General features: G+C 39.4%; 1 protein-coding gene across 3 annotated transcripts in view; it reads left to right on the top strand.

Annotated features, from left to right (window-relative positions):
- Positions 1-26,323, top strand: part of KHDRBS2 (KH RNA binding domain containing, signal transduction associated 2) — a 600,196-nt gene that overhangs the window by 431,078 nt on the left and 142,795 nt on the right. The window contains exons 7-11 of one of the 3 annotated variants that reach the window (XM_073675481.1): positions 1,503-1,585; positions 5,803-5,877; positions 9,497-9,555; positions 15,379-15,553; positions 17,432-17,492. In XM_073675481.1, the coding sequence (XP_073531582.1) occupies positions 1,503-1,585; positions 5,803-5,877; positions 9,497-9,555; positions 15,379-15,476 (315 nt within the window). In that variant the 3' untranslated portion in view covers positions 15,477-15,553; positions 17,432-17,492. Of the gene's footprint in view, positions 1-1,502; positions 1,586-5,802; positions 5,878-9,496; positions 9,556-15,378; positions 16,115-17,431; positions 17,493-26,323 lie in introns of those variants that run through there. The other 2 variants (XM_073675483.1, XM_073675482.1) reach the window with 2 other exon arrangements.

Raw genomic sequence — 26,323 nt, 5'->3', positions numbered from 1 at the left:
CCAGCAGTATAGAGATGACTGAATTAATTCTAAATGAATTAAATTTGCTACAAATTTCCCCCAAAATTCATATTCTAATGAATTTGAACTTTTGGATACTAGATTTGCACGAATCTATAAGAATAGCAGTTGACCAACCCCATTTTTCTAAAATCTGAGGCGGTAAGGAGTTAGAAACACAATAAACATTAATACTCACCTCTCTTCCGACTCCCCATACCGATGCTTCTCTTTCTACGAGGGTCAGTCAATAAGTAATGCCTCCTATTTTTTTTCTCCTTAAATAAGGTAGTTATGTTAAATATTCGAATTTGGCACAATTCCTCAAACCTTCTTCTCCAATCCACATCAATTGCAACTTCCTGCACCAACAGGTGGCAGGACTGTATCCGTTTGCAAAATGGCTGACATCGATGTTCGTATTAGACAACGTTCTGTGATTGAATTCTTGCATGCAGAACGTGAAACGCCCATTCATACTGTTAGACGATGGGTTCGTCGTTGTAACACAGCTGAAGGGCCATCACCGTTGGCTGACAAAATGCGGAGTGGCAGGCCAGTAACCGCAGTGACTCCAAGCAACATTCAGCGAGTCGATGACATAATTCGTGGTGACCGCTGGATGACTGCAGATGAATTGTGTGGCATTATCTGCCTCAGTAAAGGCAGTGTGATGAAAATTATAGGACAACTGGGATACAGAAAAGTTTGTGCATGGTGGGTCCCAAGAATGCTTTTTACCATGCTGGAATACATGCCCTTGTTAAACGGTGGACCAAGACTGTGGAAATGAATGGAGATTATATTGAAAAGTGACAAATTAATTGTTAATGTTGTGGTTTTGAACCTATGTAATTGCATTTCAATTTCTTGCCAATTAAAAGGAGAAAAAAAATAGGAGGCATTACTTATTGACTGACCCTCGTACTTCCGTTAAGCTCCTCTTCATTATTCTCCAATCATGTCTTCCTTTGCTCTGGGTTTTGGGCAGGTTCTGCCACCACTGAGTATGCCCCATTTGTCAAATGGGGCATGATGCACATCAATTATTGAGAACTAGTCAGCTACGGCACCAGCAAAGGAAAACCAGAAGTTAGAAGAGGAGCCTATCAGAAGGAAGAGGAGTGATGGTATGCGGAAGCTAATGAGAGGTGAGTATAAGAGTTTATTATTTTGTTAACACTTTCCTAGTAGGTTTGATTTGCAGCACATTTATTGATGTAAGTCTTCCCACTGTTTTGAGTAAATGTGCCTAATCGAATTTCGTGAAATTTGCTCAACTCTAATAACTTACTAAGATATAAAAAAAGTGTTATTTTTTGGTTCAAGCAACATGGAACATTTTTGCATTTTATATGTATTATGAGTGTGACATTTTCTTTCTATGTATGTATTAATAAACAACAGGACTAAAAAAAACAGAACAGTATTGAACAAAGAGTATGTGTGTAATGTTAAAAAAAATCAATTTTAACAATGCTCTGCTTCTGTATTTGCATAAGGGCTATGACGATGGCTTTGGAGAGGATTATGATGAGCAGAGCTATGAGGATTATGAGAACAGTTACTCAACACAACCACAGAGGTAAGTAAATGATATGTTTATGTGAGTCACTGCTATTCATGATAACCTTGAGAAATGGATATTTACAGAGGTTGTCCACTACTTTTTCATTGATGACCTATCCTTAGGTAAGCTTATCAATGTTTGATCTCTTGGGGTCCGACACCCGGCACCCCCACCGAGCAGCTGTTCTCTGTGTCGGCAGCAGTGTCGGCCGCCGGCCAGAACTGCTCAATTGTGGAGCTGCTCCATCTTCTGATAGTGGCTGCTTCCTATTGATTTGATCATTCATTAAAAAAATTTTTTAAATTAATTCAGATATTATTGTTTTATAATAAAACAAAAGATGATTATGCCGCTCTTCGTTACTTTCTTTATTATAGATTGTTTTTTTCCATTCAGTGTGTTAAAAATTAAAAATGATTGTAGTAAATATAAATACCTAATTTTCAGGGTTACCGGTTTTAGATTCAACATGTCTACAATCAGTTTAATGTACTAGTCAGATAATTTTGGAAATTGTGACAAAGGCAGCGCTCTATTTTCACATGACAACAGTGGATCTAAAGTAAATTCAGAAATAATGCAAAAAACTATCACAATTTACATAGGGGAATCTAGATGTATTTTATAAAAAAATAGTATATGCTTTTCTGCTTCAAAAAACTGTGAAACTATTTTTGGCCAAACTGTTTTTCCCTTTAATCTAAAAATCTGCTAAAAAATGCAAGACATTAGTAATTTTGCTTTAAAAAATGGAACCTGCAAGTCTGTTCTTACATTTTTTTTTTAATTATTACATAATGACAATTACATTTTTAAAGCTCCCATTTACTACAGTAACACTCCAAAAATCGGCTTTCTAAAAATAAATATTTTACAAGTTATCAAACTAGCAGCCAAAGTGTGGTGGAAATGCATTTCTAATCTTATGCTGTCGTAGCCACTTATAAAGGTGAAACATGGCACTCATAATAAGGATATTGCAGACAAATTACTTGAAAAACCCTCACTGTTTGTATTCCTAGCTTCTAAGCCTTACAAGATGTTGGCGCTCCTTGCTGTAATATAGTTAAGTACCAGTTATCATGCTTTCAACACACAAAGGCAGTAATTGATTAAAGGCTTAATAGTATGATTTATAAATGTTAATTACGGTGCCGAATTGAAAGCCCATGTTTTTCACCTCTTATCTATGTTGAACATCTGAGCACAGTTACCTAACACAAAATAAGTTAAATTGTACAAGTAAGTGAAATACATCCACTAGCTTTTCTGTTCTGCCATTCAGCAAAATCTTAAAACATTGCTTTAATAACAATCTCCACATCACCGGGGAATAAATATATTGAATGCTTTGCTTTTGTGATAGAATCACTATAATACAAAGTGAACCACTGTTTTCAGGTTTTAGAAGTTGATGCCATAACACAAAGGAACAATCAATGGTTAAGCATTCCGTATAGGGGACATAAATAGTGCTGACACTGCTACACTATTTTATGGCCATGTCATATTATTTTAGCAGGTTGTTTAAGCCTAAGTCGCTTATAATTTAGGTTATTTAAAAACGTAAGGTCCAGTCTCAATCTGTTCATCCTAAAAAAAGTAGGTTAAGAATATTCATGAGTGCCTTACAATATCATCCTCAATTTAAAAAAAATAACACAATGATGTGTTGAAATAAGATGTGGTGAAGATCAGAGGGAAAACAAAATAGGTACACTTGTTTTGTTACCTATGTGTGCATTTTGTTATTGATGTACAGTGTATATTGGCAGATTAGGAAGTTATCAAGAGCAATAATATTTTTTCTCCCTCTGCCGTTAAAAATTATCAGATCTTCGCTAATGGTCATATATTAATTAGGCATGAGGAGCAAATCTGCGGAAATTAGATTTGCCACATTTGCTTCAGTTTGATTTACGTCATATTTATTCAACATTAATGGAATTACTGGTTTATTAACCCTTCATTAGAGCATAACAAATGAAGGATTAAAAGTTTGATACCCCCCTCAACTTCTCCCTTCGGCTCCAGACTTCTCTTCCACCTTCAATCTTTCGCACTGCTTATCGCCTCCTGTGTGGACTAGGCATAATAAGTGATGGGGTTAAAAATATGACACTCACCTGTCCTGGCCTGGAACCTTCCTGCTTGATTCTTCCCTGACACACTTCTTGCACTTGCACTTTTTGGCATCTCCACCATGGACTAAGCCTCCTCTGATATCATGAGGTGCATCAATCTACAATATCATGGCGTCACGTGAGGCCTTGTCAGCATCAGAGGCACCGAAGAGCAAACATGTAAGAGAAAACCATAACCTAATGGAGTAAGCCAGAGGAGGACCAGTCAGGAAGTTGCATCTCCAGGACAGGAGAAGGGCAAGGTGAGTATAATTTTTTTAAAATTTTTTAACCCCTTCCCAGCTCTAAAACGAAGCAAAATTATTTTGAACAAATCGCATCTCAATATATTCAGATATTGGCGAATCTGAATCTTTTGTTACATTCAAAACAAATTTGATTCATTTCTATTATCAATTCATTCAACCAGCAATCAGGCTTCAAAATGGTCAGCAAAGTACACTGCTCAAAAAAATAAAGGGAATACTCAAATAATACATCCTAGATCTGAATGAATGAAATATTCTCACTGAATACTTTGTTCTGTACAAAGTTGAATGTGCTGACAACAAAATCACACAAAAATCATCAATGGAAATCAAATTTATTAACCAATGGAGGCCTGGATTTGGAGTTACCCTCCAAATTAAAGTGGAAAAACACACTACTGGCTGATCCACTTTGATGTAGTGTCCTTAAAACAAGTAAAAATGAGGCTCAGTATTGTGTGTGGCCTCCACATGCCTGTATGACCTCCCTACAATGCCTGGGCATGCTCCTGATGAGGTTGCAGCTGGTCTCCTGTGGGATCTCCTCCAAGACTTGGACTAAAGCATCCGCCAACTCCTGGACAGTCTGTGGTGCAACGGGACGTTGATAGATGGAGCGAGACATGATGTCCCAGATGTGCTCAATCGGATTCAAGTCTGGGGAATGGTCGGACCAGTCCATAGCTTTAATGCCTTCATCTTGCAGGAACTGCTGACACACTCCAGCCACATGAGGTCTGTCATTGTCCTGCATTAGGAGGAACCCAGGGCCAACCGCACCAGCAAATGGTCTCACAAGGGGTCTGAGGATCTCATCTCGGTACCTAATGGAAGTCAGGCTACCTCTGGCGAGCACATGGAGGTCTGTGCAGCCCTCCAAAGAAATGCCACCCCACACCATTACTGACCCGCTGCCAAACCAGTCATGCTGAAGGATGTTGCAGGCAGCAGATCGCTCTCCATGGCGTCTCCAGACTCTGTCACGTCTGTCACATGTGCTCAGTGTGAACCTGCTTTCATCTGTGAAGAGCACAGGGCTTCAGTGGCAACTTTGCCAATCCTGGTGTTCTGTGGCAAATGGCAAGCATCCTGCATGGTGTTGGGCTGTGAGCACAACAACCCCCATCTGTGGACGTCGGGCCCTCATACCACCCTCATAGAGTCGGTTTCCATCCGTTTGTGCAGACACATGCACATTTGTGGCCTGCTGGAGGTCATTTTTCAGGGTCTGGCAGTGCTCCTCCTGTTCCTCCTTGCACAAAGGCGGAGGTAGCGGTCCTGCTGCTGGGTTGTTGCTCTCCTATGGCCCCCTCCATGTCTCCTGGTGTACTGGCCTGTCTCCTGGTAGCTCCTCCAGCCTTTGGACACTACGCTGACAGACAAAGCAAACCTTCATGCCACAGCTCGCATTGATGTGCCATCCTGGATGAGCTGCACTACCTGATCAACTTCTGTGGGTTGTAGAGTCCGTCTCATGTTACCACGAGTGTGAAAGCACAACCAACATTCAAAAGTGACCAAAACATCAGCCAGAAAGCATTGGTACTGACATTTGGTCTGTGGTCCCCACCTGCAGAACCACTCCTTTATTGAGGGTGTCTTGATAATTGGCAATAATTTTCATCTATTGTCTATTCCATTTGCACAACAGCATGTGAAATTGATTGTCAATCAGTGTTGCTTCCTAAGTGGACAGTTTGATTTAACAGAAGTTTGATTCACTTGGAGTTATATTCTGTTGTTTAAGTGTTCCCTTTATTTTTTTGATCACTGTATATACATGACCTATGTTTTTGATGATAAGATAGCTAACTACAGACTGTCTCTCTTCTAACAATAGTGTGCCACAGAGCAATCAGCTAATTGGAAGTGCAAACAAGAACCCCCTCTCCCAAACGTGTTGGCAGCTTCAAGGGTACATGAGGCTTTATGTTGTTAATGCCAATTTCATACAGAGAATCTGCGAAAAAAAATTGTTGCATGTTTCTTCTCATCAGTATTGCCATTTGGAAGAGCCTGAGAGCAGCACACAATACTTAGGCCTACATAGGATATAAACATCTGTATCTATGATGCAAACAGATACACTGACGAGCAAAAGGGTAAGAATGTTTTGAACTTTTGACTTTCAGGCTCATTATCTCACCATCCACTGCTGCTTTGAATGTGAGACTACCATCATTTTATAGACAATCATCTTTGCTATCTCATACAAAAATTTGACTTGCAACTATTAGCATATGATTAATTATGCAGATTCTTGTCATGCCACTGCATTGTTACTGTTTTACTCCAAAAAATGTAAATTTTCTAAATTTTAATTTTTATTATTTTGTTAATATTTTGTAAATCCACCTTAGGCTTTCAACACTGCTTGAATCCTTCTGGGCATGCTATCGATCAGATTCAAAAACTGATCCCAGGTGTATTCTACATGTTCCCATAATTGGTGCATACTGGTTGACTCACAAACTATACAGCTTTTTTTTCAACTCTCCCAACAAATGTTTGGTTGGGTTGAGGTCTGGGGACAGTGGGGGCCAGTCCAGCACCTCTACTTCATTGTCATTGAACCATTCCTTCATCAATCTCGACATATGCATCTGGTCTATGACCTGCTGGAACGCTATGTCATCCTTTTAATACCCATAGTACTCGAGTGTACGAAGTAACTCATCTTGTAGGATACTCACATATAGCTCAGCATTGAGACCATCATCGATCCTGGTCAAGTATCCATTGCCTTTGGCTGTGAAACAACACCATATCATCAGGCTTCCTCCACCGAACTTGACAGTTCCTTTAATTTCTCGATCCGTTATCCCCTTTTTCCCTTTTTCAGACCCTATCAGAGCCTAGTCTATTTACTTTTGTCTCATCTCTACAAGTTACCCCTTTTCAATCTTCTATTCTCCACCTTTCGTGTGATTTTTTGCAAATTCAACCCGACGCTTCGTATGACAATATTAAATTTGAGTCTTCTTCACCTTTTTTCTAGCCACCATTCCAGACTTGTGTAATGTGTGTCACACGGTGTTTGCATGGATGTCTGTGATTTCACTATTACAAAGCATACGAGCCGCATCCACTGTCGTGTTTGTCGCATCAGAACCGATAGCCCTTGTGATGAGCTAACTTGTTGATTTTGATATTTTGCCTGGATGTCCACCTCTTGGCTTTTGAATGAATGGATGGACTTCATTTCGTATTCTTCCAACTGTCATTGCACTCACATGAAGCAGTTTGGCAATTTTCTTGGGAGAAACCCCTATCGATGACCTGGATGATGCTATTTCTCTTTTCTTGGGAAATCTTCATGGCTGTTCCTAGATTCGAACCAGTGACCTTTCACTTGGGAAGCAACCTAATAATACACTGAGCTATTAGGGAATGTGAGAACAGGTTGTAATTTGTAGTATACAGGAAAAAAAAGATTTTTTCACCACAAGGAGCAAAACAGTAACAATGCAGTGACATGACAAGAATCTCCATAACTAATCATATGCTAAATAGTTGCAAGTCAAATTTATGTAGAGATAGCCAAGACAAGTGCATATAAATTATGGTAGTCTTACATTCGAAGCAGTAGTGGATGGTGAGATATGGAGCCTGAAAGTCAGAAGTTCAAAACATTGTTACCCTTTTGCTTGTCAGTACTTTCAGATGCATTTGGGCCATAAATTTGAATAACATTAGGTAAACAGGATACACATTCATGTATTTTTTTTAGTAATTCACCTTAATTTTTGTAAACCTGTACAGAGCAACAACCTGTGCTCAAGACTATGTGCAACTTCATTTTTTTTGTATTAAATGTTCTTTAGTGATGGTTGTACCTAGCAGAGACAAGGTAAGTAAATCCAGTTTCCAGAAACATCCAATAAGATCCAAAAAGTTTTATTGAAAAATGTTAAAACGAATCACAGCTACACACCGTCATTGTAAAAGCAAACTTGTTTCAGACGCTAACGTCATTAGTCATTGCAGTGACTAAGGACGTTAGTGTCTGAAACTCGTTTGATTTTACATTGATGGTGTGTAGCTGCGACTGTTTTTAATATTTTTCAATAAAACATTTTTGGATCTTAATGCACGTTCCTGGTAGATTGATTTACTGACCTTGTTCCTCTGCACCTGTTGTAGCACCAATTGTTCCGTGCCTCTGGAGTCTCCAGTGAGTGCGCTGACTCTCTTCTCCTGCTTATGTTATATCTAGCAGAGGCATCCTTATTTATTAGTACAGCCAAAGCTCATGCACATCTACATTCTAGTTTGTATTTGCTCCCTTTTCATTGCAGTAATCTAGGTGAACTCTTTTGCTCCAGGCACACATCAGATTCTCTACCACATTGCTCCCCTTGGGCTGCCTTGAGACATGCTTTATTGCAAGCAATTAACCTATTTTATTTCTCAGCACAGGTTTTAGACCCTTTTATTAACAGGTTCAATACACTTGTTACTTTTTATAGATCAAATTAAGTAAAGGTTAGATAAAATGCAACCACAGTTCACATTTTTCATCCAGAATCTCGTCTCAGCAAGAAATGCGGCTGTCAGACAAAGTCAAAGGCTGGATACCGTGGCACACAACAGATAATAAGTGCCACAAACAAAATGTTCTTCACATAACCTTGGTCATTCATTATAAGAGATGACAGTTTTACATGGGCTTGTACATGTGAAGTCTGAATCGTGTTTATTTCTCTTTTTTTTTGCGTTATTTTCCCTGTAAGGTGTAATGTAATGTGTGAATGTGTCTGTTAATGAAATAGAGGAAGGCACATTGGGAAGGCCTGTTACGTATAATTGATTACAGCAGAAAGCAATACTTGATAACCTTAAAGCATTGAACGGTGTGCTGATCTTGTCAGTTACCGGCAAAGACATGAAAGCACTCACACGTGTCTAATTACAACGTGACAGATGTCAGTTCGCGCTACATGAGAGGTTTACTAAAGATCCAGGTTAGTCACCAACATAAATAAAGTATTTAATGGGACGCTTTTTGCATAGTAGTCGCATCACTGTTAGTCACTTTGGGCGTATACCAATATGAGGATGAAAATAGGAATCTCCCACCAATGTCATTAGGAGTTAAGCAGATAAAATTAGCCAATCTGCCTGTCTTTTTTCACATACACCGAACCACGTCCCTATTCAAGAATTAAATGCATTGCTGCCATGTGGTGTAATGCTAATTTACCCTATATAAAGAACATAATTCTCTTGTAAATGGCCCTTACTTATATAGATTCAAAGCATTGAGCAGCTAAGAATAGAGTTGGCTAACAGTATTCATGTAATACTTTACATAAAGTCTTATAAAATAAAAAATGACAGAGTCCATTATAATTCCATCTTGTGAGCATAACAGAATATACACTTTATAAAGAGCCTTCTAGAACTATTTAAAGATTGGCAAATATGTGGAATATACTCAACCATTGTTAATTATAATTGTTAAACACATTGACAGACCTTTCAGTTTAGCATTTTATACAATGAGAACTACTTTTTGATTTCATATGTTGTAGTGTTCCAGAATATTATGACTATGGACATGGGACAAATGACGAAGACTACAACAATTACGGTAAGACCGACTCTTCTTTTTTGTGCATAAATATAATTATTTGTAAGCACATACAACATTTGCCTAGAATGAGTCGTCTCCTAGAGCCTTCATCTATTAGCTGCTGTTCCCAGTGGCTGCAGCATAAATGTAGGTAATACTTAGTGCCTATTTAAGTGAGTTGACAACCATATAATAGATGTCCCGGGCAATAATTTTATAGCAGGAGACATTCTTGCTCGGTTGATCTCCATTCTGACTAATAGAGGTGATGCCCAAGTGGGCAAAACTGACTCTATAATGTCCATGTGCCATAACAGGCCATGACAAGGCACAGGACCTGATATTTTGCAGTACATAATTTATTCCCGTCCTGGTAACATTTTGCATTCTTGTCATTCAGTCATAGGATGGGTTTGCATATAGCTGTGCCATCTGGATTAGTTTGGAAAGGTTTGGTGCAATTGCTGGTGCTTGCTGGTGCACAGGATCAATGTGAGCAAACTCACAACAAAAGTGGGAAAAGGCCTGATGACATCATATGGTTTTTGCAAGCCGTACTGAGAAAATTAACTAGTTTAAATCTATTATGTATAGCTAAAGTTAGCACTGAACACTCAAGTAATTGTCAATTGTGATTAGCTTTAGGAACTTAATCTTTTTTGGTTTTCTTTTTGTAGTTTTAATTGCCCCTTAAAAATCTTGTATTCTTCATCATTTTCACTCATTTATCATTCCCTTTTTAAATGTTTACCTTTAATTTCACCCAAAGTCAGAATGAAAGTATACTCTTGCTGCCTTCATCATCAACAAGTTAAACTTGTTTTTGGGGCACATGCCAGTCTAATATATTGAGAATCTGTTCAGATTCTCATACTCTATATGTTGCCATCTACTGTACATTTTTACAGTAGGTGTGTCCACTTCAACAGCACTCTGTAAGCACCATAGGTAATAAACCATTCTTTCCCTCACTTCCCAGCAGGCATTGCACCTGCTATTACCCAGTGACCGCCTACCTAATTGCTATGCCTGTATGCAGTTTAAGACACAAGAAAGCAATATTGGAGTGAAAAAGACGCACCCCTACTTCTTGTAATATGTATTGGTATTTCTACTTCTAAAGCCAGATCATACTTGGCAACAGGCAGCAGGCAGTAAGATAGCCGGAAGGTAGACAACTAGTGCCCTTCACTTTGGGGTAACTTGTTGAGTTCAAAAGTTATTTTGGGGTTAATAAAATACTTTATAAATGTGTTAGTCATTGTGCTAGCTTTAAAGATAGTTTAAGGGGAATCTATCACCGTGTTTATGTTTCACAATCTGAAAGCAACATAAAGTAGGAACTCAGACCTAGATTCTAGCAGCACGTCACTTACTGGCCTTTTTTCTGTTGATTTTGTAAAATTACTTTTTTATCTACTACTACTGTTTCCTGTCACTGATGAGTTCTGTCCAATCTCACCCGTGTCACTGATTGACAGTTTTTTTGCCTACATTGAGTAAAGACAGAAATCTTCTCATCGATGGGAGTTTTTCAGTTCTGCAGCAAGGAGCTCAGTAAGTGACCCAACTCTGCATTCAGGAACTCTGCCTTTATTTTATGCTGATCTCAGATTAGAAAGCACAAACCTGGTGATGGATTCTCCTTATGTTTATTGAAATGACTGAAACCATTTATGCATTTAGATTTAATGTATTGAAAATATTAGAAATTCCCAAATGACATTATCTCAAAACCACTATCCAGGTTATGTAATATCAATCACTGGTGATTTACTGGTGTATAAATTATGCCTATTCTTATTATCCAGCCATAGTATACATTCTAATTTCAACATATGATAATGGGCAATGCCACTGTTCCCACTCAGTGGCTTGCTTTACTTGAAGATCTCTTCATCTGTCACTCAATTCCTGATGCCCGAACCATGGGCAGCATAAATTAGAGCCTGGTTGCACAAATGCCGCCATGTATGTTTTTTCTGAAATGCATCGGCATTTCAGACAAACATAGTTTGAAGATCAAGTCTCTCCCCATACCACTCCTGGTGATTTAAACATGGGAAAGACCTGTCAATCAACTAGAGTAGGAGAGGCCGGCCAGGGACCTCCCATGACTAGTCAATCATGCAGACAGTCTCTGATTCATGCTGTGCTGCTCTTGTTTTTGGCAACAAGTGACAGTTTCCCTTTAATGGAATAGCTGGTTTCATAGCTGTTTTTTTGAGTGAATATAGGTTGCTTGTCCTCTCTTTCAATTTCATGAGTCGTAGCATTTTCCAATTTTGCACTAATTCTGCTGCACCAATTAAACCAATGCATCTCAGTAGCTGTGTTCTTTTTAAATGTAGTGATATTTAATTATATAAAAATGTAGTAATGATGTAAAAAAAGAGCAGGCATCTTAGCAGTCTTTGAAGCTTAAATTTATACTTGGTAAACATTTCCATCATTAGTTTGGCACAGTAGTTACTTATCAGTTGCTGGAAAAAACAGAAGTCTGATTGCTAAGGAGCATGGGATCATGATCCCCATTAATCTTCATATCAATAGAACTGACAATAAATAATCTTGCAAATGTCAGATATTTGCTGAACAATGTCACTTCAAATTAGTATCAGTAATGGGAAGCAAGGAGCATGCGTTCAAATCCCATTTGTGCACTGAAAGAGGATATACTATCTTTAGCATAGTTTGGTAGCGCACAAAATCCCTTTACATTCATTCCCTTTCATTAAATCTTTTAAGTAAAAGTTGCATGAATGTAGTAATCAGCTATGTGTTATTTATGATATTGTCGTATAGAAATTATTTGTACATTACAAGAACAGAAGTGCTGCAGTTATCAAACCCCAAATAATATCAGTAAAATATGGTTTAAAATTACTCTGCCGATTCTCCAAAGGATCAAAATGCCTTCCATTGAAAATGGAAGGAAATTTAAGAAAGATAATCAGGAAAAAAATTCTTTACGAGCAGAAAAAAGTGTTGTTATTATTACTATTCCTGTCTTTAGATAATAAAATTATGCATTTCTTAATACATCACATTGAAGGTAAGTTTTCAGCAAGTGTCATTTTGGATTCACAGTACAAAAATATATATGCCAGTTGGCTACCAAGAGCAATTCAAGAATACACCAGCTTCATAGTTATGAGTCTCGTGTATTCATGAGGAGAGGTTTCTTCCAATCTCTTCCTGAGAATGAGGTATTAAATGAGCCTCTGTCTCCCAATTTTGCTTCCCTGTCTGGTACCAGCCTCTTTAGCTTGATTTCTCACTGTCTGATTTCCTTGTCTGGTGCCTGATGTCACACAGATATTAAGCTATCTCTCAAGTTAAAGAGCCTGGAGCAGGGTGTGGAAACAAGCTGGGGAGGCAGAGGCTCATTAAGTGCTCTATCATGCCCAGGACACTCAACACCTCATTTGCATAAGAATTAACATGCTAATTTCCTTTAGAACACAGCAACTGATAGAAGATAAAAAGATGTAAATGGATTACAATTCAAAGACAAGAATGCCCATATATGTGGTTAAGGGGGAGATAATCTTATTGACAGATCCCCTTTTACAAGACCTTCATCCTTTAACTAATTCTTACTAGTCTAATGATACAATATTTTGTGCCTTTTGGGCTAATATAAGAGTTGAACTATTCCCACATTATGCTACAATTAAGCTGCCCATACATATGAAATAGCTGTCAGTCCAATGTTAATTCCACCAATACCTATCTCTCCCAACTTTTGCATACGGACACTCAGCTTGGCTTTGCACTTATGTTTTCTACTGGGAGAAAATAAATAGCCACTGCTCGATACCTCTATATAGATTGTCAGGAGGTAAATCAGAAGGGCCCAATACAAATCAGATGGATGGCCAGACCTGCCAACATCAGAGGTTTCAGATTATTTTCATCAGTTTTGTATGGAGGCCTTAAAGGGAACCTGTCATGTCCCCAAACGCTGGTAACCTGCAGTTATGGGTTTCATTTGCTAGTTAATAGCGTTCTAAAGCTGTGTGGCTGCCGCACTTAAGGCCCAGCTGCCGGGAGGAAATGAGCTTTATTCCTCTGAACAATGTTGGACTTTCAGTCATAGCGGCACGCCCACGCACGGCTTCAGTCACTTCTCAGTATACAGTGAGCAACGGCTGTAACCACGCCTCCGGCACTGACTGACTGCCAATTTGGCACTGATCCACTGCTGAGCTGCCTGTCAGTCAGTGGCGGAGCGTGGTTTCAGCTGCTGCTCACTATGTATTGAGCGGTGACTAAAGCCACGCTGGCAGCGTCTCATGACTGAAAGCCCAAAACTGCTTGAAGGAATAAAGTTGCTTTCCTCCCGCCATGCTCTCAGTGCAGCGGCTGCATGGCTTTAGAACACTATATACCTGCAGATAAAACTCATATCTGCAGGTTAATAGCATTTTTAGACATGAGAGGTTCCATTTAAGTGTGATGTCAGATTTAGTTTAACATGTGATCTGCTAGTTATATGGTAAAACCTTATCTCTTGCTTAGCATAAAGATTTTTCACTATGTACTGCTTCTGATTGGGTAATCTACTAATATGGTATGTATTAAATCTAAGCATGGAGAATAACGGTTTGAGAATCTGATATGAAGGTAGGTAGTTCAGAGCTTACAAAAATTTGTAAAACAGATTTTTGCATCAGCATTCCTTATATTTTTTTGTGGGATGTTACATTTTCAAAATATAGTGTTGAGACCCAGTAGCACATAAAATTTATATAATGCAAGCTATAATTTGTCTACTTATTTTTATTCTCAAGCAAATGAGCAGGAACTAGGATCGTGAAGTGTTAACATGCTGGCCTGATTTTAGCTACATTAGCAAAGTTATTGAGACTTGAAATATTCATATTAGACTCTAGGGTGCAGCTAGCAAATTAAAATACTAACGAATTTGTAACAAATCAGACACTACACAATAAAATCCTCTAATTCATGCTAGTTGCAATCTTCAGTAATCCAGAGGCAGACATCCTTATTGGCTTTGACCAAGCAGCCCATGCATATTTGTTACAAGACTCTGATCTGACTTATTAAAGTCCCAAGAAGTGTTTAAGAAGCCTATCTGAGAATTAAGGAGAAATGTGAAAATAAAGCACGTGAAAAAAGAAAGAAAGGGATTACATATCTCAAAAGAAACATAAATATACAAAATAAATTGAAGTAATTCAGAACAGCCTACTGGAAAGTTTCTCTTTTACAATAATAAGATTTCGTGGTAGGACAGAAATTATTTTCTAACGCCAGAAAATTAAACCTACATGAAATTACGGGAATTATTATTCATATAATAATAACTATTATTACACTCCTATTCGTGATTTTTGTATACCATCTGAAAATGTGTTTTTCCTATGTAATCCTGAAATGTAGATATTTATATTTAGTAATAACGTTGGTTTACAAGAGTATGCATACTATAAAGACAGCTTATGCAGCTGCTACGGGGCCCTTAGAGAAAATTGGCTTAGTTCCGGTTGGTACAAATGTTATTTCTATAAAGTAGGAAGAGTCTAAGCTAGACTTTCCTCTGCAGAGTAACTGCATTGTTAGCCAATAGGACAGGGAAAGAAGCCAAAGGATCTTGATTGTGACAGATATGGAGAAATGAACAGCAGTGTCTTCTCCTACAACCTGGTACAATTACAAAAGACCCAGTTTATGCTATTTTTATGAAACTTCCAATCTTCCATGTACGCCATTGCTAGTTTAGCCTTTGTAAAGAAAGTAAAGTGAAAAGTTTTATAATATAAAAATTACCAAAATACCAAAGGATATATATTTCTCTATTTCCATTGGTTTTAGGGCAGGAAGAATGGTCCTCACCGCGATCCAGTTTAAAGGCACCACTACAAAGAACAACTAGAGGAGGTTACAGAGAACATCCGTATGGCAGATACTGAAGGCCTTCAGAATTTATGCCCTCCTTTTAGAGACAATTAATTGCCTTATGGCTCTGCATAAAACAGCAACATGACAAGTAATAGTCCATTTTTATCTTGGGGATTACTGCTTGTGGTTTCCCAATGTACTTCTGTATTTGCGATAAATATGTGGTGTAGCGTTGGCTTTAATATTTTTTTAAACATGGACTGAAAAAATGCAGGATCATTTTGTCTAAAACCATGAAATGGGAAAATGTTCTGTTGGATGTTGTTCATTGTGATGTATTAACTTTTTAAAAGCATGAATGTTTGACAGCATTGGTAAAGTCTAGACAAAAACACAACATGTTAGGCCTTGAATTCCATTTGTGTAGGGATGCTAAACTATTGGAATATGATTTCTGAACATAACATAATTAAAGTGTAGAGAGGATGTTTTAAACTGGCTTTTTAATACGTGTAAGAGACAAAATGTTCAGTATTAAGTTTGTAAATTTAATTTAAAATGCTGTTTTAATGGGGTTGAAAACTAATCAGCTACTGTAATGTATGTAGCTAACTGAATCTGTCAGTGTTTTAATCTGTATTTGTTTAAAACAATCACTTAAAGAGCAATGTGTAATATTCTCTAAATAGGAAATTATAATTTGTCAAATATGTCTGCTAGAATTTGTCAATAAAGCTGACATTTTGTAAGAAACTAAACTTGCAATCACTTGCTGTCGACTGTAGCCTTAAATGCCTGATGTATTTCCTTTTCTAGGGATGCCTAAAAATGTTTTCCGTTAAAAATTGCAAAATGATCCCAATTTTGTTTTAAGTATCTTGTGTAATATTTTAAAAGTTTTAATAACTCTTGCTTGTTAAATAATTTAAAAGCTAACCTTCTAAACTGTTATTTCATACGCGGTTAGAAAACACTAATGTACAAGATGTTAATGGGAGATAAATGGCTTCTAAACGACTTTCTAAGCTTCGTCTTATTAAACAAAAACTTTGACTTGTTTGCACCACTAGCATGTCTCTCGTGAGAATGTAATGGAGTTAAATGAGGTAAGATTACCACTTACCACCATTAGACTGTCCTAATGCCTAGATCTTCAAACGCTGGCTCACCCTAAACATTAAATATCTTATTTAACTTGTAATCATTGTCTAGATTTTGATTGTCACTCCTAGGAGTGTTTTGACTGCATCATCTTAATAACTATTTATCTTTACTACCAATAATCATCAGTGTCACTGCCCAGATGTCGCTCTTTACCTTCAACTTCAAAAACTTTATTTGTAATTTCCAGTGCTAAATATCACGATCCTTGAAAGCAGTTTAATGGGGCTGATATTTCTTTTGAGACTATCAGACTTGATGGCTGATGATTATTAAGGAAAAGTGTCGCAGGAGTCAAAGGATGACTAAACCCTAAACAGGTAACACTAATAGTAACTCTGTAATTTTCAGTATGCGAGTAAATGTTAAATATTCTCAACTATTAAGCTACTTATAGTTAAAAAAGTAAACCTATGAGAACATAACAACTAGGATATTAGGCTCTTAAACCAATAATTAAGATTAACTAGTGACATCAAAATTTTAAATCTCAATTAACTAAACAGAAATAAAATTAACCATAACAGTAATGCTACTCTTGCTAACATCAACTATTTAACTTAATATATTGTGGAAATGAAAACTATGAAATAGGGCCACCAAAATGATTTCTATTCCAGATATTTATTTTTGTTGAATCTTAAGTGCTGGCTTTTTGTCACTGTGATTGGTTTACTTTTTTGATGAAAATAAAGTATAAGCTTGTATATAATATTGCATAACTTGTTGGACAATACATTCCAGCTGGAGTTGCATGCTAGTATATTACATTTTAGAAATTAAGCTGTTCTTGTTGTAGTTCAATGTCAAAACGGAGATGAAAAAATAATGTCGTGTTTAGTAAATTGCTGTCATTTCATTTCAGATATTCTGCTTAGCCAAGAGCCGAGGAGATGAAGTAGAGAATAGCAAAGCTTTATATAAAAGTAAGTAACAAATAAGTTAAAAAAAAAATTGAACTTTTGATTTTGCCACAGTTCAGTACTTTGATCGATTGTGGCCTGAGTACTGACATGCTCTTGAAGCAAACAGCTTATCCTTAAGTTCAGAAAAGCTGTGTGCTGGTTAAATAAAAAGAATGGAAGACCATTTCCGGTGACTACCACTTGAAGCTCATCAAGAGAATGCCAAGAGTGTGCAAAGCAGTCATCAAAGCAAAAGGTGGCTACTTTGAAGAACCTAGAATATAAGACATATTTTCAGTTGTTTCACACTTTTTTGTTAAGTATATAATTCCACATGTGTTAATTCATAGTTTTGATGCCTTCAGTGTGTATGTACAATTTTCACAGTCATGAAAATACAGAAAAATCTTTAAATGAGAAGGTGTGTCCAAACTTTTGGTCTGTACTGTATGCTAGGTCAATGTGCGGAAAAGGGGATGAAGTGAGCTGTGAACTGTGGATTCTGTGTTATCTAAGTATAGGTTATCTTTCAAAGTTATCCTGTCTATAGAGATAGCTACCAAAAAGTGATCTGTGCAGAGCAGGAAATATGTGATGAGCAAAAGGGTAACAAAGAACTTTTGACTTTCACTGCATTGTTACTGCTTTGCTCCTAAAAATCGAAATTTTAATTTTTATTATTTTGTTAGTATTTTGTAAATCCACCTTTGGCTATCAACACTGCCTGAATCCTTCTGGTCATGCTTTCGATCAGATTCAAACATCTCTTTACCAAAACCTGATCCCAGGTCTCTTCTACACGTTCCCAAAGTTGGTGCATACTGGTCAACTCAATTGGGTATGTATACAACTTTTTCTTCAACTGTACCCCAAGTGTTCTATTGGGTGGAGGTCTGGGGACTGTGGGGGCCAATACAGCACCTCTACTTCATTGTCATTGAGCCATTTCTTTGCCAATCTCGACATATGCTTCGGGTCGTTTGTCCTGCTGGAACATTATGTCGTCCACTTCATACCCATAGTACTCAAGTGTATGAAGTAACTCATCTTGTAGGATACTCACATATAGCTCAGCATTGAGACCACCATCGAACCTGGTCAAGTAACCAATGCCTTTGGCTGTGAAACAGCCCCATATCATCAGGCTTCCTCCACTGAACTTGACAGTTCCTTCAATTTTTCGATCCATTATCCCCTTATTGCCTTGTTTCTCCCTGGCCCATTTACAAGCATCAGAGCGTAATCTATTGACTTTTGTTTCGTCACCCAAATCACCCATTTCCAATCTTCTACTGTGCACTTTTTGTACTTCATTGCAAACTCGAGCTGATGATTCTTATGATGATATTTAAGTCAAGGCTTCTTCACTTTTTTGAAGCTACCATTCCAGACTTGTGTAACGTGCATCGCACAGTGTTTGTATAGACGTCTGTAATCTTAGTATTATGAAGCATACGAGCCACCTCCACTGCCGTGTTTGTCGCGCCAGAACTGATATACCTTGTGATGAGCCAACTTGTTGACTCCGATATTTAGCCTGGACGTCCACCTTTTGGTTTTTGAATGGATAGATTTAATTTCATATTCTTCCAACTATCATGGCACTCACATGATGCAGTTTGGCAATCTATTTGGCCGAGAGACTGCTATCAATGAGCTGGGTGATGTTGTTTCTCTTTTCATGGGAAATCTTGTTCATGGCTGCTCCTCAATTCGAATCAGTGATCTTTCACTTGGGAATCAGCGTAATAACACACTGAGCTATTAGGGAATGTGAGAACAGGTTGTATTTTGTAGTATACAGGAAGAAAAAGATTTTTCCACCACCATGAGCAAAACTGTAACAATGCACTGATGTGACAAGAATCTGCATTACTAGTCATATTAAATTTATGTATGTGACAGCCAAGATGATTGTCTATAAAATGATGGGATTCTCACGTTCGAAGCAGTAGTGGATGGTGAGATATGGAGCCTGAAAGTGAAAAGTTCAAAACATTGTTACCCTTTTGCTCATCACTGTATGAGTCCAATATAAGGCTTAATGGCCAGTATAAAAATTACAAGAATTCTTCCTTTTTTTTGCCTTTTTTTCTAAAAGTTATAATATGGAAAAAAAGAAAAATTTCAATATAAAAACTTGACTGAAATAATAGGTCATTCTTAGTGATGAGTGAACGTGCTTGCCACTGCTCGGTACTCGACAAATATTTCTGGGTTGCTCGGGCGGGAACTCGGGTCCCCGTCCTGCATGTTTGGCGCTCTTTAGAGAGCCAATGAACAAGCAGGGATTGCTTGCCACACACTCTAATGCCGTAGCCATGTTGGCTGCGGGCATTACAGTGATTGGCTGGCCGCACAGAGTCATCAGGTCTATATAAGACCTGGCACTGCTATGCTCGTCACAGTCTATCCCGGAATCAGGCCGAGTAGGGAGAGCTGCTGCTGAATCAGGGATAGATTTGCTTGTTTAGAGTTAGTATAGGTATTCCAAAACATATCTCTATATATTCATCTGAACTAACAGTCCTTCTGAGGACTAATCCAGGTGCATATTTTCAGTGGTGAAGGTGATAGCAGGAGATAGGCAGGCAGGCAGTGTATGTGGCAGACTGCAGTGCATATAGTGCAAGAGGGTCCATAGCATGTTCCTGCTGCTGCTGTTCTTACAGATATTTGTAGACAAAGCCCCAGGTATCAGGGGCCAGGGAAATTTTTTTTTATCTTAATCCTAGTTATAACAGTGTTCCAAAATCAGCCATTTCTTTCTTTCATTTCGTTGCAGTGTGTCGGTCAAGCTATTCACACTAGGTCTCTGTGAAGAATAATATTAGTAAATTACTGTCCTGCTACTTAAAACTGTGGTTCTCTATCAGACGTACCACACATAACTGCGTTCCAAAATCAGCCATTTCCTGTCAAAATTGATAGGGGATTGCAGCACACCACTATTGAACCCAGAACAATGTCAAAAGGTTGTTGGTTTGATAGCAGATAATGCCTACAGTCACTTTGCCACCACCACTACCACCCTGTCTTCCACACGGTCAAGTCTCAGTAGCCGTGAGTCTGGACCGCATATTCCTCACCCTGTTCCTCCTTCCTCCCACCATGCTGAGTGCCCGGAGACAACTGATCCCACACTTGGACACTCAGAAGAGCTGTTCACTTTTCCATTTGTAGATTCGGGCCTCTCGCCCAGCCAGCTTCAAGCGAGTCAAGAGAAGAACGCGTGTAGCGATACCCAAATATTTGAGCAGCCGCAGTCACACAAAGGCAATGGTGGGAAAGTGCAATTGCTGTCGCAAGAGGTGGATGATGATGATGAGACACAATTGCCAGAAAGTCAGGAAGAGGACCAGGGAGCGGAAGTGGAAGATGAGGTGGTGGATGATATAGTAACTGACCCAACCTGGGAGGGGGACATGCAGAGTGAGGACAGCAGCACACAGGGGGAAGGAGGCATAGCACCACAACAGGCAGGAAGAAGCAGTGTGATGGCTGCACACACAAGGCTGGAGAGTGTTCCCCGTAACACCAACACGACGGAAGTTGCCAGTACAACTGTTAGGTCTTCCCGAGTCTGGTTCTTTATTAAAGACTCTGCAGATAACCCCAAAATGGCCATTTGCACCACCTGCCAGGTCAGCATCAGCAGGGGTAGCAAAACTAGCAGCCTGACCACCACCAGCATGATCAGGCACATGACAGAAAAGCACCCTACTAACTGGGCCGAACTCCAGGGTCCAGAAACAGTGTCTGTGGGTGACACCACTGCTTCTTCCGCTGTTGTGCGTGCATGCCAATCCCCTGTCCATGGCGCATTTGAAGATGCTTCCTGCCCTGCTCATGTTGGTGCACACTCTCAACTAGCACCATCAGCAAGCACGTACACTTCCTTGTGCTAGCGCAGCGTTAAGTTGTCCCTACCCCAGTCCTTAGAACACAAGCGCAAATACGCAGCCAACGCTCCACAGGCCACACAACTAAATTTCCACATTTTCCGATTGCTTGCGCCCAAAATGTTGCATTTTAGGCTCATGGAGACGGAAGTTTTCCGCAACCTGATGGTGGCGGCTGTCCCTTGGTACTTTGTCCCCAGCCACCACTATTTCTCCCGGTGTGCCATCCCCGCATTACATGAGCACGTGTCCCACAACATTAGCCGTGCCCTCAACAGTGCAGTTACTGGGAAAGTCCACCTAACTACGGACTAGAGATGAGCGTTGTTCGACTTGAACTGTTCGCCAATCTCAAATTCGAGCTGTTTTGGGCGGTGTTCGAGCCGTTCGGCGAACACGAACGATTTGAGAAAAATTCGGCTGTTCGAGGTTATGTTCGATAACTGTTCGTGCACCAAAATCATAACTGGATTTTTTCTCAGTAATGATGAAAATTAATGTTAATACGCAGTTTGAGTGTACAGCGGGGTGGGGGGAGGGGCAGGGGATGGATCTCTGCAGGAATAATGAAGATCTCCATTTTTTTTTCTCTTTCCCGCATTTACAGTGGGGAGGTGCAATCTGTCAGCCTATCAGCAGTGCACACACGGAGCGAAGTGCTTTTTTTCACACAAGCAAGGACATGTGTCATTGGCAGTGTATGTCACATGTCCTTGCCCTATAAGACCAAGCCATTTTCCCCGTCACCACCATTTTCTCACTGCTGCAGCTGCGTGTTAGACGGCACCGCTGTTGCTGTGTGTGCTATACCTTGTTAATTTCAAGCCAATTTTCGCACAAATCTACAGATAGCTTGGGAGTAGGGAATAGTTGTGATTGCAGTCCTTTTAAGGACTAGGTTACAGCATTTCCTACGACTTTTATCAGGCAGGTCTGTGCTCTTAAATAGATAGATTATGGGAGTAAAGACTAATTGTAATTGCAGTCCTTTTCAGGACTAGGTTACATCAGTTTCTATCAGTTTTTGCCAGGCAGGTCTGTGCCAGTGCTGTGCAAGTTTTTTTCACAGCATTTGGCTGAATCTAGCAAAGCTAATCCTTTTTGGCCTATTGCAGAGTGTGTTAGTCAGTGGAGTAGCCTATCTGTGTTGCAAGATATACCACCTGTGTATAGAATACCAATTTTTTTACTGCACCTAGTGAAGTAAAATCTTTTGGGCATAGCATCATTCTATTAGTCCATCTATACTGACCTCCATCAGGTTGCAAATTGAATATAATTTTTTTCTGCATCTAGCTCTGAAAAAATATTTGGCCTTCTAGCTGTGTGTGGGACTTGTTCTATTAGTCCATCTATACTGACCTCCATCAGGTTGCAAACTGAATATAATTTTTTTCTGCATCTAGCTCTGAAAAAAATATTTGGGCTTCTAGCTGTGTGTGGGACTTTCTCTATTAGTCCATCTATACTGACCTCCATCAGGTTGCAAATTAAAAATAATTTTTTGTCTGCATCTAGCTCTGAAAAAATATTTGGCCTTCTAGCAGTGTGTTGGACTTTCTCTATTAGTCCATCTATACTGACCTCCATCAGGTTGCAAACTGAATATATATTTTTTCTGCATCTACCTCTGAAAAAATATTGGGCTTCTAGCTGTGTGTGGGACTTGTTCTATTAATCCATCTATACAGACCTCCATCAGGTTGCAAACTGAATATAATTTTTTACTGCATCTACCTCTGAAAAAATATTTGGGCTTCTAGCTGTGTGTGGGACTTGTTCTATTAGTCCATCTATACTGACCTCCATCAGGTTGCAAACTGAATATAATTTTTTTCTGCATCTAGCTCTGAAAAAATATTTGGGCTTCTAGCTGTGTGTGGGACTTGTTCTATTAGTCCATTTATACTGACCTCCATCAGGTTGCAAACTGAATATAATTTTTTTCTGCATCTAGCTCTGAAAAAATATTTGGCCTTCTAGCAGTGTGTGGGACTTTCTCTTTTAGTCCATCTATACTGACCTCCATCAGGTTGCAAATTAAAAATAATTTTTATCTGCATCTAGCTCTGAAAAAATATTTGGCCTTCTAGCAGTGTGTGGGACTTTCTCTATTAGTCCATCTATACTGACCTCCATCAGGTTGCAAATTCAAAATAATTTTTTGTCTGCATCTAGCTCTGAAAAAATATTTGGCCTTCTAGCAGTGTGTGGGACTTTCTCTATTAGTCCATCTATACTGACCTCCATCAGGTTGCAAATTAAAAATAATTTATATCTGCATCTAGCTCTGAAAAAATATTTGGCCTTCTAGCAGTGTGTGGGACTTTCTCTATTAGTCCATCTATACTGACCTCCATCAGGTTGCAAACTGAATATATTTTTTGTCTGCATCTAGCTCTGAAAAAATATTGGGCCTCTAGCTGTGTGTGGGACTTGTTCTATTAATCCATCTATACAGACCTCCATCAGGTTGCACACTGAATATAATTTTTTTCTGCATCTACCTCTGAAAAAATAATTGGGCTTCAAGCTGTGTGTGGGACTTGTTCTATTAATCCATCTATACAGACCTCCATCAGGTTGCAAACTGAATATAATTTTTTTCTGCATCTAGCTCTGAAAAAATATTTGGCCTTCGAGCTGTGTGTGGGACTTTCTCTATTAGTCCATCTATACTGACCTCCATCAGGTTGCAATCTAAAAATAATTTTTATCTGCATCTAGCTCTGAAAAAATATTTGGCCTTCTAGCAGTGTGTGGGACTTTCTCTATTAGTCCATCTATACTGACCTCCATCAGGTTGCAAATTCAAAATAATTTTTTGTCTGCATCTAGCTCTGAAAAAATATTTGGCCTTCTAGCAGTGTGTGGGACTTTCTCTATTAGTCCATCTATACTGACCTCCATCAGGTTGCAAACTGAATATAATTTTTTTCTGCATCTAGCTCTGAAAAAATATTTGGCCTTCTAGCAGTGTGTGAGACTTTCTCTATTAGTCCATCTATACTGACCTCCATCAGGTTGCAAATTCAAAATAATTTATATCTGCATCTAGCTCTGAAAAAATATTTGGCCTTCTAGCAGTGTGTGGGACTTTCTCTATTAGTCCATCTATACTGACCTCCATCAGGTTGCAAACTGAATATATATTTTTTCTGCATCTACCTCTGAAAAAATATTTGGGCTTCTAGCTGTGTGTAGGTCTTGTTCTATTAGTCCATCTATACTGACCTCCATCAGGTTGCAAACTGAATACAATTTTTTTCTGCATCTACCTCTGAAAAAATATTTGGGCTTCTAGCTGTGTGTGGGACTTGTTCTATTAGTCCATCTATACTGACCTCCATCAAGTTGCAAATTGAATATAATTTTTTTCTGCATCTAACCCAGCCAATAGTTTTGGCCTAATACCACAGTTTGGCCACTCAGCTCTGCTCGGTTCCCATCCATTGTTTTTTTGTGCAAACAACTCCAGAGTTGTGAATTAGTTAACCACCAAAATGAGTGGAAAAAGGCCTGCTGCTGGTGGAAAGGGGAATAGGCGTGTTGGGAAGGGGAAAAAAGGTTGTGTCCGTGGGGTAGGTGTTAAAGCAACAGTAACATCTGCAGAAGAAAGACCATCTTCCAGCCAAACTAAAATGTCTACTTCTTTTAGCGGACAATGTGATAAGATCCCTTTCTTACGGCCACGCCAATCGCTACAAATTCCAGATGAGGCACAAAAACAGCAGGTGCTTCAATGGATATCAAGTGCTCCTTTAAGTGGGCTCTCCTCCACATCAACTTCAACATCACAAATACTCCAGTCCTCAAAGGTGTCACCCCAATCGCACTTGCCTCCTCACAGCTCCCAAATCTCCAGCTGCCCGTCTGAGTATGAGGTAGAACAGATGGTTGAGTCTGCAGAGCTGTTTACTCATACTATAGCCTGGGAATCAGAGGTCGACTCCAGCGCTTCTGTGAATCCAGATGAGGAAATGATCTGCACTGATGCCCAGAATCTTTATGAGTCGGATCCAGGACCAGACGCAGAAGGTTCTGACCATAATGTAGACCCTCATTCCCAAACTGTAACTCCTGTTGGTGGAGACAATGAGGAAGATGATGATGAGACTCAAATACCTGATTGGAGCGACAACTTTAGTTTTTTGTCAGGGCAGGAACAGGTTGGCTCTGAGGACGACGGGTGTGATAACGCACAGGGTGATGATGATGAGGTTGGAGATCCCACTTACTGTCAAACCACAGTCAGCCAAGAGATGAGGTCAGCAGAGGAGGTGGAGGAAGATGCTAGTGATGACGAGGTCAGGTTGCACCTTCCTGGACAGAGACGTAGTACTGGAAGCACGTCAACAACTGCATCCTCAAACACAACTCTGCTCTCACCACAAGTCGTGGTGGCTCTTCAGGTCGCATGGGTGCTAAGCCTTGCATAGCCTGGGCATTTTTTCAGATCGATAAAGATGACCCAACCCGTGTTATCTGTAACATTTGTCAGCAAAAGCTAAGTAGAGGCCAAAAAATACATAGTTTGAGCACTTCATGCATGAACCGGCACATGGACATGAAGCATAAGTTGCAGTGGGAAGCTCAGTGTGCTACAATGTGGCCTAGCCGGCCGGGCCAACCACCGTCTGCCATATCTTGTGCATCCGCGGCCTCTTCATCCTCTGTGACTGGGGGGACAGCAGTCACACCTGTTTTGGGGCGCAGACCTGCCACCTCTTTACCCGCAACAGCCAGCGTGATTGGCAGGTCATCATTTTCTTTGGAGGTGGTAACACCAGCTGATGTTGAGCGCTGTCCGACATCGATAGCACCACCTTTGGATCAAGGCAACCTAACATGTCCGCCTGCATCTTCCTCACAGACCGGCAGTTTGCCGGGGACACCCTTATCAACCCCGTCTAAGCACAATAGCCAGCCCTCGGTCCCTCAGATGTGGAG

This window comes from Phyllobates terribilis, unplaced genomic scaffold, assembly GCF_046119375.1.
Source record: "Phyllobates terribilis strain yellow unplaced genomic scaffold, ASM4611937v1 Scaffold_3__8_contigs__length_932513732, whole genome shotgun sequence".
Lineage (NCBI taxonomy): Eukaryota > Metazoa > Chordata > Amphibia > Anura > Dendrobatidae > Phyllobates > Phyllobates terribilis.
The sequence above is the reverse complement of the archived record's forward strand: the minus strand, read 5'-3'. Positions and strand labels throughout refer to the sequence as shown.